Below are 20,517 nucleotides of genomic sequence, written 5' to 3' on the forward strand. Positions count from 1 at the left end.
ACAACTTGCACCCCATTGTATCGTACTTGCGCAAGAATTTCCGCAGTAACTCTTCAGCTGTAGATTTGTTTGTTAAGGCTTAGATGTCGACATTTAATGAGTCCCTTCTCTTACTCTAGTCCTTATATTACTCTTGTCTTTATCTTCGTCCTCATTCTTCGACATCTTTCGCCACATTGCGCCTCACATCTTCGACCTTATGATTCATTGTATATTTATATGTATACGTTATATGTATATATGTGTACATTAGAATATTTCCGGGTATTTCCATTAGCATTTAATGAAAATATTGGATTCGTGTATGTGGTATACATTTGGTTGCTGCATGACTGATTGTGACGAATTTACATTAATCATTGAAATTTGTGGCTGCAGCAGATATCAATAATATTATGATATAATTTATAATATATATATTATAATTTTTTTTAATTTCTAAAAAATATATTATAATATATATTATATATTTTTTAGAATTTAAAAAAAAATTTAACGAATTTATTTGGAATAGTAAATTTATTGCATATACTTCTGGTAATTGTTTTAGAATAGAAGACTAATTTGTGCAGTGCACATCATAGTATTTGTATTTAAATGCCATGCAATAAGGCTCAAAATTATATATGTATAAACATTTTCTCGAGGAATATCTCGAGAGGAATTGCAAACTGATATCAAATGTTAAACGACTCCGACCAATCATCTGAGGTTGATTATCCGAGAAATTGCTGGGCTCATATTTACGCGATAATGACTGCCATCAAACGATAAAACCTTTATGCCATGCAACCAATATTGTTTTCGTTAGGCGAAACCTTCGTGTCGTAGGAACGTTAGCAGAGACAAAGCAGGAAGTTCTCTCGGCAGTTCCAATGGGAAATACGTCTCTTTCGACATCGTCGACTATTAGGGAACGAACACAATGAAGCTAAAGAAACGCTGATAGCGAATTAAACGTCATCGTATGCCGTCGCGTTTAATGGGAACGCCTTGTTTCTCTCGCGCTTCACGTCCGCGCCCGTCGCTTACCTAAATACCGGAAGTGGTTGTCTCGGGAGCGTCGACATGCTCTGTGCCGCGTCTGTTCTCAGATCTCACACGAAGAAACAAGAAACACACGGTTGAAAGCAAGATTACACGCGTGGCTTCACTTCTCGGTTAGAAAGAAGAATGAGAAACACGTAAAAAAAGATAGACAAATTAGACACACGAGGTCCATCAGTTCGGGTTAAATTAGTCTTTTGTTCAAAAAGGTACATCTTGCTATCGGATAACACAAGAGAAGTAGAAATTCTAAAATGACCGCACAAAATAGTATTCCTATTCTTTTAATCTATATACAAAAAGTATGAAGCTTAACGTTAGTGTCAGAAATTTCATTAACCATCCAATTGATGTAAAGAAGAAAATTCTCTGTGTTCTTCTAAATAATCTAAAATATTTAATTTAATGAAACTTAAATTAAATTATAATAGTTTTGTCGAAATCACTACACATTGCTATATCAATGAATGATCTATATTGTTATTAATTTATAATGTTATTAGAAAAAATATATATGGGTTGATAAAAATTTATTCGACACGTCTAATCTTTTTTCAGGTAATTGATGATTTAGTTTTAAAGCATCACGAATATTAATGTTCAATAACATGTTAACTTATTTGTAAAATTTGTTAGTAATAGTTTGTTTCTGATATCAAAAAATATTATTAACAATTTTCTTTTCTTCGCCAATGCTCTTTCAAAATGTCAGAAATTTACTTAACTTTCCGGAATTTTATCTCTTTATAGCTGCCTCGAGCACTCGCAATGTCATTTTCCTTGCATCGTTTCAGAGAACCCAGCAAAAACCTCAACTTATTCGATTAAACCTGCCTCCACCTACACTCGCAATAAAGTTCAATGCCCGTAAACGACGTTGGGCTTCAATGGTGAATCGTCTCGTATCGTTCTCTCCTGTTCTCATGGGCAAAGTTAATTCACATTGTACATACAATAAAATAAAGCATACAGCATTAGTTGCGAAAATAAGATCAAAATATTGCATAGAGCTTAGACAATATAATCCACATTTTAAATGGATAGAAAATAAAAAAAAATATTTATAAAATTATCAGAGCAATGATAGATATGATTAATAAAATAAAGAACTAATCATAAATACCATTGATACTAATTACACAATTATGTCACATTGTAATAATTTTTTTTCGTTAATAATGAAATTATTTGAGAGATTTCGATTTCTTTTTAAATTTTTTACACAATCTTATCTATCCTCTTTTTACGGCGTGTTTGTGCGACATAAACCAGAGGTCCCATAAGCATGAACCGAACATACATGCACAACCGAGGGGATAAAGCGACCACGTATTCCCTATCGTCGTCATAACCCACATAGAGGGCGTCACACCGAGAGGGTAGAAGAGTCGGGGGGTGCCCAATGACGTCAGATTCGCGCGCACAAGCTTACACAAATGCGTCGATAACCCACCCCTGCCGGATGCTGCGCTCTCTGTTTTCTCATCGACTCTGGTGTTGCGCGACGTGTGTTTCTGCGAAACGCCGCCCCCGTTTACATTCTCATTTGAATCCGTTCACCTTCTATACATCTGGCTATAAATCTATACGTACATATACACACTTTCCAGAAAATCTGTTACGCAGGACAGATTCGACGCACAATCCTCTTTGGCGTTGACGAGAAATTTATGCGACCTACGCGAAAAGGCAGGATTAAATTTCAAATCGAAGAACGTTGTGAAAGGAAGCTTCGAGATAGAGAGAGGATAAAATAGAGACAAGACTAAAATAAGACACAGGAGGCAAGACGCGTGATAATCCGATTTTCCGAAAGGCTGATATTGATCAGTGTCGAAAGGTCAGAATTAATGAAACACTAGGAGCGGCCAAATTAATGCGAGCCGAACGAAATCGACGGAAAAGGTCAGAATTGTGCATAATGTGCGTAGGCATCGTTATATTGACATCGTTCGCGGATTAATTGGAGCGCATTAATTCTTTTTTAGAGATCCTCTTTAGCTCGCAGGCATGTGAATAAATATATTGCGCATTAAATTATATACATGGGATACTGATAATAGAATCAACTACGTAGATAGTACACGTAGCACACATATAAACGAGCCGATCATTTTGAAAACAACATAAGTCCATAATTTCTGAAAATATAAATGTTTAATGGATTATATATTATATTTAAAGCATTATTATACAATATGCATGGAAATCAAGCAAATTTACATAAATAGTGTTCATATGCCGTGATTCTATTTATATATTATACACATTAAAATATGTATATATATCTAATACATCAAATGAATTATATATTATAAAAGTTAATAATTCTAATTCTTTGGATTTACGTTGTTTCCAACATAAACGACTCCTAATATTACGTGCAGAAATGTTTTCATCATGTTATTTTAAGACGTTTCGCGATTATTTTATGTCATATTTGATGCCACCTAACTATCACGTCTGTCACTTAATAAAGATGAAAAAGTAGCCGCGTCTCTCTACTGAATTGACGTGAGTAAAACCATGGAAAATTTTTTTTTCAAGTATATTCAGCCTTCGAGAGATCAACAACGTCGTTGTTCGACGAAATTTCTGTTTTTGTCACGTACGGTTTTAGCAATCTCGCTTACGTGTGCGATCGATCGGGCGCCGATGATTCGCAAGATTTTTGTGTATTGGCAAAAGCTCGACGGTGCGGAAGAAGTTTGCGCATGCAGAAAGGAGAGCAAGAGAGGATGAGATGGGCGACGGCTTGCTTTACGGACAGTGACAAATGGGTCCGCCGGTCCATCATCATCCCCGGGTACCATCGTCAAATATATCTCGCAGGCTGGCGGCGTTACGATCGAATGGATGTCTGCTCGCTATCGGGCGCGTCCTATTTCGAATTCTTCTACTGGTTTTTCCATGTTATATCTAGCCTGATGTCGCGCCGATTCTCCCGGCCCATTATTTATTATCGCCTACCATATAAAAATAATATTCTCCGTATGAATATAAGCTATTATGTATTAGTGTGCTGGCTTATATCTTTGTATACAGCAATTATCGGAGAGAAAAGCCACGCGCATCTCTGAGTTTGATAATACGTTGACTTTGAGAAATGATCGAACGATTTCCCACAAACGTCATGATTTATCTTTAAAGATCTACGAAAGATCCTTTGAAAGACTTTGTAAAGAATGATTTTGAAAATTTAATCTCATTTATGCGCGTCAATAAAAATAAGCATATTAATATATTTAAATATTAAAAAGAAGATTTAATAGTAATTTAAGTTCATATAAAATATCTAATGACGCAATTCGCTGGTTAATTTCCGCATACATTTATTTGTATTAATTACCATATTATTCCCACTTGATATCATTAATTCATAAATTCTCGATTAAAAGCCGAGTTTTATCAGAGTCAAAATCATGCATAAATAATTATTATCGAGGGAATGAACAAAAGAGAGAGAGAGAATTATATATAGACAGAGAAATATGAGAACACACAGAAGTTCCCAGCTGTGATATCGATAAAAAGGAAACACGCGGCTCTGACCGGAAGGACGCGCTCGCATACTTATGACTTCCTGACTCTTCCACAACGGTAGATCAGCGCCGAAATTAACGTAAATCACACTGAAAAACGTTACCGCTCATGCAATCGGTTCTCGTTGATTATATATAACGTCCGGTATATAAAATCGCTTTTTCATCCACAATCCGCTCGCTCGCCGTTCGCTCTTCACCATGAATAATTCATAACCAATCCTCGCGCAAACGCTGTACGTTTGGCAAAGAAGGATTGGCCCCGGGATTGAGAACAGCGCGACGAAAAAGGGAAAGATGCGAAAAATCAGGACGAGATCGAGGGAGAAGAAAAGGGAGACCGATACAACATCTTCTAGTCGATAACTTCTTAATTACAAAGAAGAGACTCTTACAAAAGCCTCGAGACTTCCGCCTTTCAAAGACGCCCAACCACTCGACATGGTCGACAATGTCGACAAAGTTGCTAGCAGTTGTTTGACATTAGCCTGAAAATAAATTACGCGAAACGCTGCTAATTTAAATGCTAGGGAACGAGGACGGCGGAAGCACCCTCGTCACAAAAATGTTTACCTTTCTGAAATATCCGGAAAAAATGAGATGATTTTCGTGTACATTTATTTATCTTTATCATGACAAAATATACATATCTGCAAATTTTGACATTACGAAAATTAAACTTTTTTGTGACGACTTTACACTTAAGGAGAATATTTCATCATTAAAATTACATGTCAAAAAATATTATTTGTGTATCGATTATAATCAGACAGTGATATGTACGATAAAACTGTGTAAAAATTGAATTTTTATACGTATATATATAAACGATATATACTATAACCAATTATACATATTTTCGATTCGATAATCATTAAAACAAAATCGGAAATCAGAGCAGAAGTGAATTCACATAATAAATAAGCAAAGGAATGCTCGAGTACACTTGCATTATGTATACGTCGCTCTTTGAATCTGCTGAAAGAAGGCAAGAAAAAAAAACGAAAAGGCGAGTTGTTGCCCGTGCACATCGAAGCTATCGAGCTAGAAATAAACGTAAGTTCCTAGAGAAAATTTGTGAGATGTTTTTCATCATTTCTTAAAGACAAGGAAAATTGCAACGAGTCGGAAAACTAAGAGAAACATGGGACAAAAGAACAGGGCGAATGAAAAGGGACACAGAGGTCCAGGAGAAGAAAAAGGACACCACGCCCGTGAGCGGAAGAAATGTAGGAGTCGGAGGTCAAGAGCTCTTGGAAATCCAAGAGATTGAAATTCGAGGCATCTTCGTCCGCTCGGACAGTCCTTCTTATTTACGAGACTTTCAATTACACCAACTCGGTCCAGGCACCGTAATGTCTTCCATTTTTCTTCGGTGCTCGCACCACGTGGCTGTGCTGCGGTAATACTATTAAATCAGTTCGTCCGTACAATTGCGCCGCGATTATTCCTCTCTGTGCGACCAACCTATTCTCGCGCTACTAGATATCAAGGTAACATCGAGCGAAATTAACGTGACATATATTAATTACGGTAATGGCGTTTGATAGACATCGTGATCATAAAGATGAATCTATTAAGTATATTATATTATCTTATTATATTCCATTATCTTATATTATCTGTTAAATATATGACACGTTTCTAATTATATTAGAGAATTATGAGAGAGTGGCAGTAATAAATTTCCGTTAATCAAAATTTCTGATTAAAACTCCATACAGAATTATCAATCGACCTAATTTCGGGTAAACAGATTTGTCCGACGTAATTATCATTAATTTCGCGTTATATTGCTTTATACGTGAAAACATTAAAGCTTGAGTTCATAATTTGAGACAATACACAGATAATAGCAAAAAAAAATGGATTTTTACGAAGCAGAAAAGAGACTTCCCGCGAGATCTAAAGGAACGAGCGAGCTTCTGAAAATATTGTCTGGCGGATAGCGACGCTTTTGAAGCAATGAAGCATGAAATGCTTAACTATAGCGTGACATTTCTCCAACGGCCTTCCTGAAGATCTATGAAAGAGACGCGCGTTCTTTCGTCTGAAATGACAGACACCCACGAAATTTCGTAAACATTAAAAAAACGTCTGGAGAGATGTCTTTCAAATATTTCAAACAATCAAAAATGTCATCTCTTTTTACAACACAGAGAGGATACTTTATCATTTTTCTCCCTTTACGTAAATAAAAAGATCTACTCGTTCAATTCAAAGTTAATTAAAAAAGCTTGTAGATATCAAAGCTTTTACGCTTATATCTAGACGAAAGTGATAGCAGGATATCGCAGATGAGAAAGCCGAAAATAAAATATTAATTTAAATTGAATGCTATTATATAGGTACTTGTGATATGACGTTTAACAAAATTAATTATGCGAATACACGCGATGAATACGATATATTTAGAAGTATATGTATATTTATACGGCATATCTCTTTGCTTTTATTAAACAGGAAAATTTACTAATTTATCTTTAATTGTAATTATACCTATTAATTATTTCGTAAGAATATTTCATGCTTCGTTTAACAGGAAGCGTTCTAAGTAACAATTTTACGGAAATAAAGTCGATTCTTCGTGATAAGTTTCGGAGAAATAGTCTATCTATATTTTCGCGCGCGTATCTGCACGATACCATCTATACATCGTATTATTCGCACCCTTGTTCCCAGAGTAGATATCTGCGTCTAATCGATACGCCTAACCTTTGACCTATTATCACAGCTTGGTAGCGAGATCTTGTTCGTTGTGAGATATCGTTTCGCAAGATTTCAATTATGGTGATTGCAAAGAAAAACATTCAATAAAATCATTTCAGATACGCTATGAGCAATCAACGCTTCGGTCATTTACCGATACCTTATTCCAAAGCACTTTACAAACATTATAATTTGTTATGAAATAAATCGTGAAGTAAAAGACAGCGGATTACAGAGAAGCAACTCATAATACGATCGTAATTAGAGCATTATTTTCTTCTCTTCTCTTACATTTAACACATAGTTTCTTTTTTATTTTATTATTTCATTGATTTTATTATTATTTATTAATTATTCATCAAAATCAAATGTGAATTGTCAATCTATTTAATATCTATTTTAGTGTCTATTTTAGTATCTATTTTACAGCTCCTCCATAATCGTTGTCGAATTTGCAATTATTCTGTTTCGCATAAGCGAATGAATACGAAATGATGATTGAGATTTTTGCTAATGAGCTTACTACTTTGAATCGCAAAGTAGACTGTTTAGACAGCGGTTATTTTCTTGATTTATAATTGATTATGAAATCCCGTGAACCTAATCGCGGGGACACATTGTAGATCGCATAACTCACGCTTGGAATCTTGGTCAGTAGAATAGAACGCGGCTAACATGCACACGATCTTGATTAGTCTAATTCGTGCAACACTTTACAAGCTCGCCAGTTTTACTTGCTTTCATTGTAAGATTATGCGCGCAAGCTGATGTACGATAGGTACACTGTGTCTCGAACATTCTGCTGACTCATATGTACACATAATTGTAGGGTCAAGGCTTTTCTTACGTCTACCTTGTTTAATAATTGGGAGTAACGCACTAATCAAACACGCACGACATTATTATCAACCTAATTTATAGAAGCTAGCCACGATTTTTATCAGATAATATTTATGTATGAAAATAAATCACTTTTATCATATAGTAAATAATAATTGTAAGTAAATTTATGTTGTCGACCTGGTACAAGAATGTTATAATAGCCTCATTATTATTTTCTTTTGACACCATTTGTCTATTACAGTTTGACCAATGTTTTATATTTATAGATAATAGAAGCCACACTATAATTTCAATTGATCTCAGCCCTTTTATATAATCAAAGATGATTGATATATATGTGCTTAATTAAATTGACATAAACGATATCTCTTATCAAAGTGTTACTGTTTTATAAAAGTTAAATTAAATTTTGCTTACATCAAAGAGCAACAAAATAATCGCTGAAGCTTAAAAATAAAAAGTAATTTTTCGTGCAAAATAAAAGCGCATTGCGATGCGAGTAAAATAAAAGTTTCACAAACTCGTTTGATTTCTTCTATCTTTCTCATTCCGATTAAAATTTGTAACGATTCGCGCGTGTGACTCAATCTGCGGATATCAAAGCAAAGATATTGCGTGATCCGACCAAGGTCGTCAGCACACGAGGCTTCGCGTGATTCGGGAATGCTGCGCCAAGTGATTACGTGCGATTTTGGTCAGGCCGCTGAGCCAAGCAGAAAACGAGGGGGCCGAGTTGCTCTACTTAGCGTAACAGGAATCGGCTGCTGCGCCGTTGTGACCATTAGATCGGGGCTCTTGTAGGTAATGCGGAACCGTATCAGCTCGCGGACTCAAGGGCCGTTTGTTTGGCTGACCGAGGCCATCTGTATCTACTGACCCGTTAAGTCAAGAACAGACCCCCTGCACTTTATGTCTCGAATCTTCGGACGTATCTACTTCTCGCGGTCGTGTATGTCATGCAGACTGTTACAATATCTTCTCTCGAACTTATTTTCGGAATAAGGCTAATACTAGTATTTATATCGGTTCAAGAATTTGGTGACGATATACCGAAATTCAATAGCAAGTTATCTTAACATTGTCGATTTCACGAAAAGCAATCATTTGCAATTTAATTTATATTATAATTGTCATAGAATTGTGTATTATTTGTAAAAAATGTTTAATGATAAGCAAGTTTTCTAAAAATAATATTGTTACATACAATATTATATAATACGTGTTAAAGTATTTATCTAGACATCTTTTATTGTTAAAATTTTTCAACTATTATGTAGAAAATATTATGTAAAATTATGTGGAATATATTTTGCATTCAGAAAAAATGTTTTCACTCATACTTCAATTAATTTCACAGAAGAAACACCGATTAGATATATAAATAAATGCTATAAATAATGTAAAACTTATACTATAACCAATTATTGTAATTTTAGATATTAGATAGACTATTTTTTTATAGAGAAAATTTAAGATTAAATTTCTTTCTTTTTTTGCAGAACTGGCGGCGGCAGTATGCTGGGCGACGTGAACATTTCTGCGATACTAGACTCCTTTTCCGTCAGTTACGATAAAAGAGTAAGGCCGAACTACGGAGGTGAGTAGGGATTTGATTTTTCCCATTTTTCGATAACCGAGATCATTCAACCACCCTGTGGCGTGGATTTTATATCATGCGCAAAACTTGTCAATTTCATACGTTCAATGTGATTATCTGATTGACGTCGATTAGCCTCGATTAATTCATGATCGTAAAATAATACATGCCGTAGCAAGTTTTGCGCAAAGCGTTCTCCGTCTCATTTATTTTTTTTTATGTTCGTTGCACTATTACGTGAATCTAAAACGTTACCTTGCAGCCAACGAAATTAAGAAAGTTCGATGACGAAAGAGACCAAATATTGACACACTGGTGAATTCAATCAATTAGCGAGAGAATCGAGTACCGACAAACGCGCACGATTCTTTTAATTCCATTTCGTTCGCTGCAAGCGCAGAAAAGAGCTTTTTACGTGTGCTCGGATAAAACAGAAAAAAATAACTGGCATCGTATATTCCATCTTGATGCAGTGCTGAAATAAAAAAAATTGAAGAAGTACGCTGACAGAGAGTGAATAAATATATACATACAGAGAGGATTTATCACAAAAAAAAAAAAAAAAAAAAAACAATTTAACACACGAGATCGATACGCGATAAATCAAGATATAAAGCGCGAGCTTTCGAATCGCTATATGCAACAATAGCGCAACACAGTAGTAAAGCTTCGACGAAACGCTCGAGGAAATATTTTTGACGCCGCTTACCACTTCCCACGTTTATCCTACAAAAACGCCGGGCTCTGTCGAGCATACTACCGCGCGCTTCCATAAAACAAGTCTGACAGGAACAGCGCGGCAGCACGTGTATGCGATTCTCGCATCGTGTTTTTCCCGACAAAGGAGTAATTTGCAGTTTATCGCGCGCGGCTCGATTACGCATAGCTAAACTAAAAAAAAAATATCAATAAAGTGATGCGGCAAGCACGTATACCATCACGGAGATAGAAACGCGATTTCAAAGGCAAAAGTAACAGAGCGTTTTCTGTTACATTTTACTTTTGATTCGCGCGAGACGCAGTTTGCACGCAATTGGTACGGATAGATAGACCTTCGCACGGATGGTCGCTTTGAATAAATGCCAGGCGGTTATCGACCGCGGACTGTGATGCGATTTCGCGGCCGAATAAACGGGGTGCTTATAAAACACGGGAATATTAAAGAGCCATTAGGCCAGTTTCGAGTGAGCACGCTCTCGCCAGAGAGTCGACAGTCAGTTAGAAGCAATTAGCGTTTGTCGATGGACGGTCTGTCCCACTTTCGGCTTGGTACAATGGGCTCCGGCCAAAAAGTCACCGCGCATTTCGGATATAGGCTCAATCTGACGGACCGATGATTACTTATCGGTCTCGAAAAGCGCTACGATTATTATGATTCATGTATGTCGATGACAATTCTATCCACGACAAAGACACATTTTCGAGAGTGGTCTCGTGGTGGCAGGGCGGGGCTGGAACGCTTCGATAAAACTCGGATCGATGCTGGGACGCTCCGCGGGTTGCCACGGGTTACCGTTAACGGCATCTCGGCACCGACTACACAGATACTCTGTATCTTTCGCCGCGTCAATTACGATTTTGACTTTGATTTCGACCTGACTTTGATTTCGAGTCTTCGCACTCTCCCCCTTCTCTCTCTCTCTCTTCTTGTCCCAGATTCTATTCCAGGATCATATACTTTCGGTTCTTCGTGAATCGCGATCGCTAACAAAAATGACACCCTTGGTGCTTCGCATATCGCCCCCGTTTCCATTTTCTTCTCCAAAAGGAGGATTTGGGATTTGATTGACTGAGAATTATTTTAGTTCATCATTTTCGACGAAGCTCTAAAAATATTTACCGATATCCATTAAATATTCGAAATGTATTTTTGCTCATAGTTATAATTGCTGTTACACGTCAGATATGAAAACCGAAAAAGCGGTGACCGAATAATTAAAAGCTTCAATTCGTATGCCGCGTGTAAAGTTAAAATTATATGTACTGCAATTACGAATTCTCAGCGCGCGGCAGAATAAAATAAACACGCAGTCAGCGTATTATCATTTAATTACATACATTCCATGTAACTATGTTAAATATGCACAAACCGCTTCTATATTAAAGAAATATTATTCAATTTATTCAATTTGTAAAATTCGAAAATTTTTTCCACACTGCCTGTAATAATCAAAAATGTATCAACGAGCTTTCGAGTGGAAGACGACAAAGCCTTGCTTGATCTGAAATTGATCGAAAACACACAGAGAAAACACGGTCTATCTTGATTATTCAAACAAACTAAAAATCTGAAAAATACATTTGTAATAATTTACTGTGCAGAAAACTCGGGGTCGACTGTCAAACGTGAAAAACGGGCGTCTCAGTTTTCCGCGGGATCACGTATATAGGTTACTCGTCGATAGATTGCAAAAAAGGAGCACTGTAAACGTATCATCTCGATTCGAATCGCCGATATCCGCGTCTCTCTCGTCGCTCTCTCACATGCCCGATACACGGGATTCGCTGGGAAAGATACGGGTTTTTAACATTTAAAATTTAAATTGTACGCTATGTACGGGAACACATTACGAAAAACGGGCGTAAGAATATCGTGGATAGGATAAACAGTCGCGTTGCTCTTTTCGACTCGTGACGCTTCATCGGATATTCCTCGGAGCGCAACCGGATTTTCAAACAGTTCTACCGCCACAGTCCAAGGCCTATGTAAAATGACAAAATACGTGACAAGAAACTCGAAATGTTTGCACTCCATAAACTGGCTTGATGTAATAATAAACAACACAACTTTTCGCGTTCGTGTGTTAAAAGAGACTCTCAACTCAGACTCGGAGAATTGCAACAAATAAATTCATTTAAATTGACGAATATATTTATAATTCACAACGCTCGTGTGTTGATGCAATACACATACGTATATCTTTTCATATATATGTTTATAAAAAAAATGTAACTAAAAATATTTAATATTTTGTTTAATATTTAATTATTCTGTAGATACTTTTTACGTATTCGTAAAATATTCGCAAAACTAGACTGTTAGACTTTTTAAATTAAAATATTAGATTTTTTAAAATTAAAACTCGATATAATGCCCGATGATATAACGTGCACGGAAAAAAATATATTATCCGCAAACATAAAACTAATATAAATAATCCATGAATATTGACACACGCGTGGCTGATGACTGCAATTTTTCAACCCCACAGTCGATTATTAATTTTTGTTCTTTCTCAGTTGCATCACACATGTCTCATATATCTTTTATTTTTTTTTATAGTAAAGCTCTCTCATGGGTGATCGGTTTGCACGGGCAAAGCATACTGGCGCGTTTCAATTAACTCGATACCACGTCGGCCGTGCGTTTTCCGAGCGTGTACGCGAGAACGTCATTGTGAAATATGTGTCCCATATGGGATGTTCCTCGGCTATAGGGCTTTAAAAACATCCTAGAAATGGAAATGAAGATATATTGGTCGAGTGGCGCGCGATGGCGTTGGCAGAGCCGTTGTTTACGAGTCAACTTTATCGCGAAAACGCCAACGTGGACACATATCCCGGCTTGTATTCGTTAACCCTTTCCCAATTCGCGCCCTCGCATTTTCTCGTCACTCTCCCCTCGACAAACGATTCTTTCTATCCGCACCTGGCTTCCCACTCTCTTTCACTGCCTGAAATTTCGGCCATAAACTTTTCTCGGTGAAATTGACCGCGATTACATTCTTCCGTTCTTTACGGCCGATCAATTCGACCGGCAGAAGATTTCTCCTCGGCAGAAATTTTTACAAATTCTTATTTGGGTTTTTGAACTTAGATTTTGCAAAGGAGAGAAATAGCTTGTGTCATGTATTACATAATGAAGTAACGTAAACGTTCGCGTATTTAGGTAGATACATGAAAAATTATAATTTGTGTTTTATAATATTATCCTTTTCTGAAAAAAGCATGTTAAAAAAGCACTCACCGATAGGTGGAATAGCGAAGTTGTAGTACACAGCACATTGATCTGAAAGCAAAATATTCAAATTATATGTATTATGTGTGTCAAACATCTTATAAACAATGCAGTTTAGAAAAAATGTTTTTATTTTGCATACCTCACAGTTGCCCCGCTGTCGCCTGATGCCTCCCTGGGCCTCCTCCTCCTCTCTTGGTCCATGGTAGCACTCACGACACTCGCGAAAACACGAATAATTGCGATCGCCCGACACTTTACACGGCACTCCCGACACGCGAAACTTTACACGGCACTTCCGACGCGACGCGTGAATCGCACGCGTATTTCGCGCATTGTGCAATTAAAAGAAACGATGCGAAAACTATAAATGCACGAAGCAACGTACGTTCAGCACTCGAAAATCTCGCAGTCAAACTCGCGCGCAGCTCATCAGTAATGCTTATCTGTAACAAATAAAATACATATTTTATAACATATTATTATTATAAAATTTTAATAACAAATTACTATAGTTAATATTTTTAACATATTATTATTTCAAAATTTAATTAGCAAATTTTCACTTTATTAATATTTTTTAACAGATATCAGCTGATTAAAGCGTCAATTTGCCAATTAATTTTAAAAATAATATATGTTATAAAATTAAAATAATAATATGTTTTGAATAATATATGTTATAATACTTTAAATTCGATTAATATTTTTGACAGTTATCAGCTGATTTCTATCAAAAAATATTAATTGCAGATAAGACATTATAACCACTAGCGGATCCTGACGTCGATAATGGGGGGGGGGGTTGCAAAATTATTTTATTTAATAATTTTGGTTTCATGATTAGCTTTTATTCCAGGATCAACGACGTCGATAGCTCTTTAATGTTTGTTTTTCTTTATTTATATTTTTTAAACAAATTCAGCAAAACTGTTTCTTTTAATTTGCAAGGGGGGGGGGGTTAACCTCGGATCCGCCAGTGTATATATATATATATATATATATATATATTATATAGATATAAAAAATTCTCGCCTAATTATTTTCATGCAACAAAATTATCTCATCATTTCGTCCTATGTCTGACTTAATCTAAACTTAACTCCTTGAATGCGTAATGAGTATAATTTACAATGTATCTTATACATACATATTGTATATATTATATAGATATAAAGAATTTCGCCTAATTATTTTCGTGCAACGAATCTTATCATTTCGTCCTATGTCTGACTTAATCTAAACTTAACTCCTTGAATGCGTAATGAGTACAATTTCCAGTGTATCTTATACATACATTGTGTATATATTATATAGATATAAAGAATTTCGCCTAATTATTTTAGTGCAACAAAATTATATCATCATTCCGTCCTATGCCTGACTTAATCTAAACTTAACTCCTTGAATGCGTAATGAGTATATAATTTACAGTGTATCTTATACTTTTATATATATATATATATTTTTTATATATATTTTATATATATATATATATTTTATATATATATATATATATATAAAAGTATACACTGTAAATTATACTCATTACGCATTCAAGAAATTAAGTATAGATTAAGTCAGACATACGACGAAATGATAAGATAATTTCGTTGCATGAAAATAATTAGGCGAAATTCTTTTTTTTATATATATATATATATTATATATATATATATAAAAGTATAAGATACACTGTAAATTATACTCATTACGCATTCAAGGAGTTAAGTTTAGATTAAGTCAGACATAGGACGAAATAATGAGATAATTTCGTTGCACAAAAATAATTAGGCGAAATTCTTTATATCTATATAATATATATACAATATGTATGTATAAGATACACTGTAAATTATACTCATTACGCATTCATGGAATTAAGTTTAGAATAAGTCAAACATAGGACGAAATGATGAGATAATTTTGTTGTACGAAAATAATCAGGCGAAATTCTTTGTATCTATATAATATATATGATATATATATTAAATAGATATAAAGAATTTCACCTAATTATTTTCGTGCAATGAAATTATCTCATCATTTCGTCCTATGTCTGACTTAATCTATACTTAACTCCTTGAATGCGTAATGAGTATAATTTACAGTGTATCTTATACTTATATATATACACTAGCGGATCCTGACGTCGATAGCTCTTTAATGTTTGTTTTTCTTTATTTATATTTTTTAAACAAATTCAGCAAAACTGTTTCTTTTAATTTGCAAGGGGGGGGTTTTAACCCAGGATCCGCCAGTGATTATAACATATTATTTCCAACATATTTCTATTTTAATTTTTATAACATATTATTATTTTAAAACTTAGTTAGCAAATTTTTACTTTATTAATATTTGTAAAATTTTTACTTTATTAATATTTGATAGATATCAGCTGATTAAAGCGTCAATTTTTCTAATTAATTTTTAAAATAACAATATGGTATAAAAATTAAAATAATAATGTTTTAAATAATATGTTATAATTCTTTAAACTCGATTAATATTTCTTACAGAAATCAATTGATAACTGTTAAAAATATTAATCGAGTTTAAAATATTATAACATATTATCTAAAATATATATATTATATATAATTATATATATATATATATATATATATATATAATCTTTGACAGAAATCAGTTGATTAAAACGTTAATTTGCTAATTAAATTTTAAAATATGTTTTAAAAATTAAAATAATATGTTTTAAATAATATGTTATAGTTCTTTTAACTCGATTAATATTTTTTACAATTATCAGCTGATTTCTGTCATAAAATATTATTCGAGTTTAAAGTATTATAATATATTATTTACAACATTATTATTTTAATTTTTATAACATATTTTTATGTTAAAATTTAATTAGCAAATTAACACTTTGGTCAGCTAATTTCTGTCAAAAAATATTAATAAAGCGTTAATTTGCTAATTAAATTTTAAAATAATAATAGATTATAAAATTTAAAATAGAAATATGTTGGAAATAATATATTATAATGCCTTATCTGCGATTAATATTTTTTGACAGAAATCAGCTGATAACTGTAAAAAATGTTAATCAAATTTAAGAAATTATAACACATATTATTTAAAACATATTATTATTTTAATGTTTATAACATATTTTTATTTTAAAATTTAATTAACAAATTAACACCTTATTAATATTTTTTTAGAGAAATCAGCTGATTAAAGAGTTAATTTTCTAATTAATTTTTATAATAAGAATATAATATAAAAATTAAACACTTGTGTTGTTCAATTAATAAGTAAACATTTTTTATATTGTTGTTAATAAGTAAAAATATAATTTTTTAAAATACATAATTATAAAGTGTGAATATATTGAAAATATTATGTAGCTATATTGTGTGTGTGTGTGTGTGTGTGTATATACACATAAATTTAATATATATTATATAATTCTTAATATATATTATGTATATATTAAATATTACAAACAATTATATTATAGTATATTAATAATAAATTAGATATATTTTACGCATTTTATTAAAATAACACGTAGAAAAATTATGCCATGCGATTATCACGGGAATAAATAATTAATTAAGGACAAATAATAAGTAAGCAGTAAATTTACCTTAAATAAGCTTTACTATCGCGTATTTTTCTTTCTTGGTTGCTCGCACAATATTAATTCGCGAAAATACGATTACGATCGTGCGCGTACTAATAATAATCGGAGTATAACAATTGTGCGGGACTTTGCACGGTATTTTACTCCCGGCGTGGCGTCACATGCAACGTGTGCTTTATTACCGTTACGATGAAAAAATCACGCAAAAAAAATACGATCCACTCGGCACCCGTGATGTCTCAAACCCGAAAAGTTATGATCGCGCGATACTTTACATGGCATTCCCGATGTTGATCACACACGACGCGCATTTTATTACATTACGACGAAAGAATAACGCGAAAAAGATAGGGTTAGAAGAAGCTGCGATTCACTCGGCTTGCGCACGACGTTTCACTAACGCAACGAACAAATTTTAAGTGGAGAGATCGAAAATTAAGCAGACAACGATTACGATCGCGCGCGCACTAGTAATAATCAGAGTATAACAATTGTGCGGCACTTTGAGCGACATTTTATACGGTCACGAAGTTGCAATCCACTCGACACGCACGCGACACGTCTCACAAGCGCGACGGAAATGGCGGAGAGATGGAAAATTGCGCGGCCAACTTCACGCGCTAGCGCTACCACTTCGCGCGCTAGTGCTACCCGCGCGTTTATATGAATGTACATATAATACATAAAATATATAGAACACAGTCCTCTTGTATTACAAATACTTCGAAGCGTTTGATTGGTCAGTTGGAATTGGCCAATCAAATCTATATTGCAAATATAACAAATATAACAAAAAATATGTTTCTTAAAAGAAATATTATTATATATTTATTTTCCTTACTTCACAGTTGCCCCGCTGTCGCCCGATGCCTCCCCGGGCCTGCTCCTCCTCTCTTGGTCCATGGTAGCACTCGCGAAAACACGAATAATTACGATCGCCCGACAGTTTACACGGCACTCCCGACGCGACGCGTATTTCGCGTACATTGCACAATGAGAAAAAAATATGCGATAACTATAATCGCACGAATCAACATCCGTTTGACACTCGAGACTCTCGCAGTTAAACTCGCGCGCAGTTTATCAGCAATGCTACCTGTAACAAATAAATAAAATACATATATAGAGAGATACTTAAACAAATATAACAAAAATTATATGTTTTTTAAAAGAAATATTATATATTTTGGTTGACCGTCATTGCTCCTTCGTAGCACTCACAGTTATCAGCTGATTTCTGTCAAAATATATTAATCGAGAATAACATATTATTTACAAGATATTACTATTTTAATTTTCATAACATATTATTATTTTAAAATTTAATTAGCAAATTTTCGCTTTATTAATATTTTTTACAGAAATCAGCTAATTAAAGCGTTAATTTGCTAATTAATTTTCAAAATAACATATAAAAATTTTAATAATATGTTTTAAATAGTATGTTATATTTTTGACAGTTATCAGCTGATTTCTGTCAAAAAATATTAATCAAGAATAAAGTATTATAACATATTATTTACAACATATTACTATTTTAATTTTTTACCTTTTAACATATTATTATTTTAAAATTTAATTAACAAATTAACGCCTTAATCAGCTGATTTCTGTAAAAAAATATTAATCGAGTTTAAACAAACTTTATATAATTTTAAAAAAATATTCTTTTTGACATAAAATCAAAGAATGGTGTGCGCGTAGCGGGCGCTTGTATTGTTCTAATATGTTAAAGGTTGAACTGGTTTTAACTGCGATACAAAAAATATATTCTTGACAAATAATTAATATATTATAGATATAACATTGAAAAGAAAAGAAAAAATATATTAAGATATAAATAATTTTCGATTATTTAGCACTTTAAATCTCATTAAAAAAAATGTTAACTTATTCATCTCGACTTTTTAATTAAATGTATAGAACACGAATAAAAAACGACGTTACACAGCGCTGCGCCTAGAGATATCAAAACAGGTCCGAGCAAAGCCATCTTTGCAAAAAATCGTACAATGACAACCGAGCACACGTAAATTAGCTCATGAATAATTAGGGGACGTTTCGTCTAATCGAAAGCGATTACCACTTTCAGCGATCCATCCAACGTAGCGACATCACCAACATGCCATTTCGCATTCACAGTAAACTCAGTAAACTCACAGAACGCTACCGAATGAAAAAAAGAAAGAAAGAAAGCAATATATGTGTATACATTCGTGTGTGATATTCGTGAGATTAACGAACGAATGCCATACAGTCACTCTCTCACCGTATAGCTTGTGTGGCTGCGGCCGGAAAAACCGGCGACTCAGACTTACTAACCTTCGATTTCAGGTCCTCCCGTCGAGGTGGGCGTCACCATGTACGTCTTGAGTATCAGCTCCCTATCCGAAGTGAAAATGGTACTACCTCTAGGTCTTACTCAATAATTTCCGCTGAAAGTTATACTTATTAACTATCGTTCTCGGCTAACTAAACACAAACCCCGCCCGTTCTCTTCTTCCCTTCTCCCATCGGTCTCTTTTTCGCTCAAGCAACCACACTTTCTTAGTGCCCGTGTATTTTTCAAGTCAACGGTTGCCGCTGATCGTTACTGAATTGTCATCAGCATCTTTTTATCCACTGACATACACACACACATGTATACACACAATATATGCACAGACACACATCTGGGAGATTTATGCGGATGCATATTCAATTATATTGTTGTACATACACGCGCACACGAGTGTATATTCTTCCCATTGTTTTCGTCATCCCTCCAACAAATGTATATTGGAATAACTATTGTTTCTAATCATAAGTTACGGTATATATACACATATTCTGAGAGATTATGCGCGCACCACGCAATAATATAATTTTCACTTTATTCGTGTTGTACTATTATTTGTGTTTGTAGATATTAAGGCACATAAACATCCCCATAGTGTCTCGTTAGATAAACAAGTACTTTACACACACACTGCGCACAATGCGATTCAAATCTATTTTCAAAAATCAACAAAGGTATAACGAGAGAACAAGACATATTGATTCTAGCGGTCGACTCTCAATGTCGATTGCGTTATAACGATCAACATTTGCAATATCCATGCCGGGTGATTTCTCATACCGTCATCCGTGTCTCGCCTCGATGAAATAATTCGTTTGTGTCGTTAATCACGACTAATTGGCGCGATACTTTCAGCGATCGAGTCGCCCC

The 20,517-nt window shown here is 34.2% G+C and overlaps 2 protein-coding genes across 15 annotated transcripts in view; one reads left to right on the plus strand and one right to left on the minus strand.

The window, feature by feature from the left end:
• LOC145933077 (uncharacterized) overlaps nt 1-18,356 on the minus strand; it is a 229,973-nt gene extending 211,617 nt beyond the window's left edge. Inside the window, exons 1-3 of the mRNA XM_083032525.1 lie at nt 18,151-18,356; nt 13,839-14,142; nt 13,706-13,747 (exon numbers count right to left, since the gene is read on the minus strand). The gene's annotated coding sequence lies outside the window, so the exon portion shown is untranslated. The remainder of the gene's footprint in view (nt 1-13,705; nt 13,748-13,838; nt 14,143-18,150) is intronic.
• Nucleotides 1-20,517, plus strand: part of Rdl (Resistant to dieldrin) — an 82,433-nt gene that overhangs the window by 25,217 nt on the left and 36,699 nt on the right. For 9 of the 14 annotated variants that reach the window (XM_083032501.1, XM_083032502.1, XM_083032512.1 and 6 more), the window contains exons 2-3: nt 9,641-9,738; nt 19,644-19,711. In XM_083032501.1, coding sequence (XP_082888627.1) covers nt 9,641-9,738; nt 19,644-19,711 — 166 coding nt within the window. Of the gene's footprint in view, nt 1-9,640; nt 9,739-19,621; nt 19,712-20,517 lie in introns of those variants that run through there. The other 5 variants (XM_083032504.1, XM_083032513.1, XM_083032508.1 and 2 more) reach the window with 2 other exon arrangements.

This window comes from Prenolepis imparis, unplaced genomic scaffold, assembly GCF_030444845.1.
Source record: "Prenolepis imparis isolate NDT839.2.m4 unplaced genomic scaffold, iyPreImpa1.0 SCAF_2, whole genome shotgun sequence".
In the NCBI taxonomy this organism is placed as follows: domain Eukaryota; kingdom Metazoa; phylum Arthropoda; class Insecta; order Hymenoptera; family Formicidae; genus Prenolepis; species Prenolepis imparis.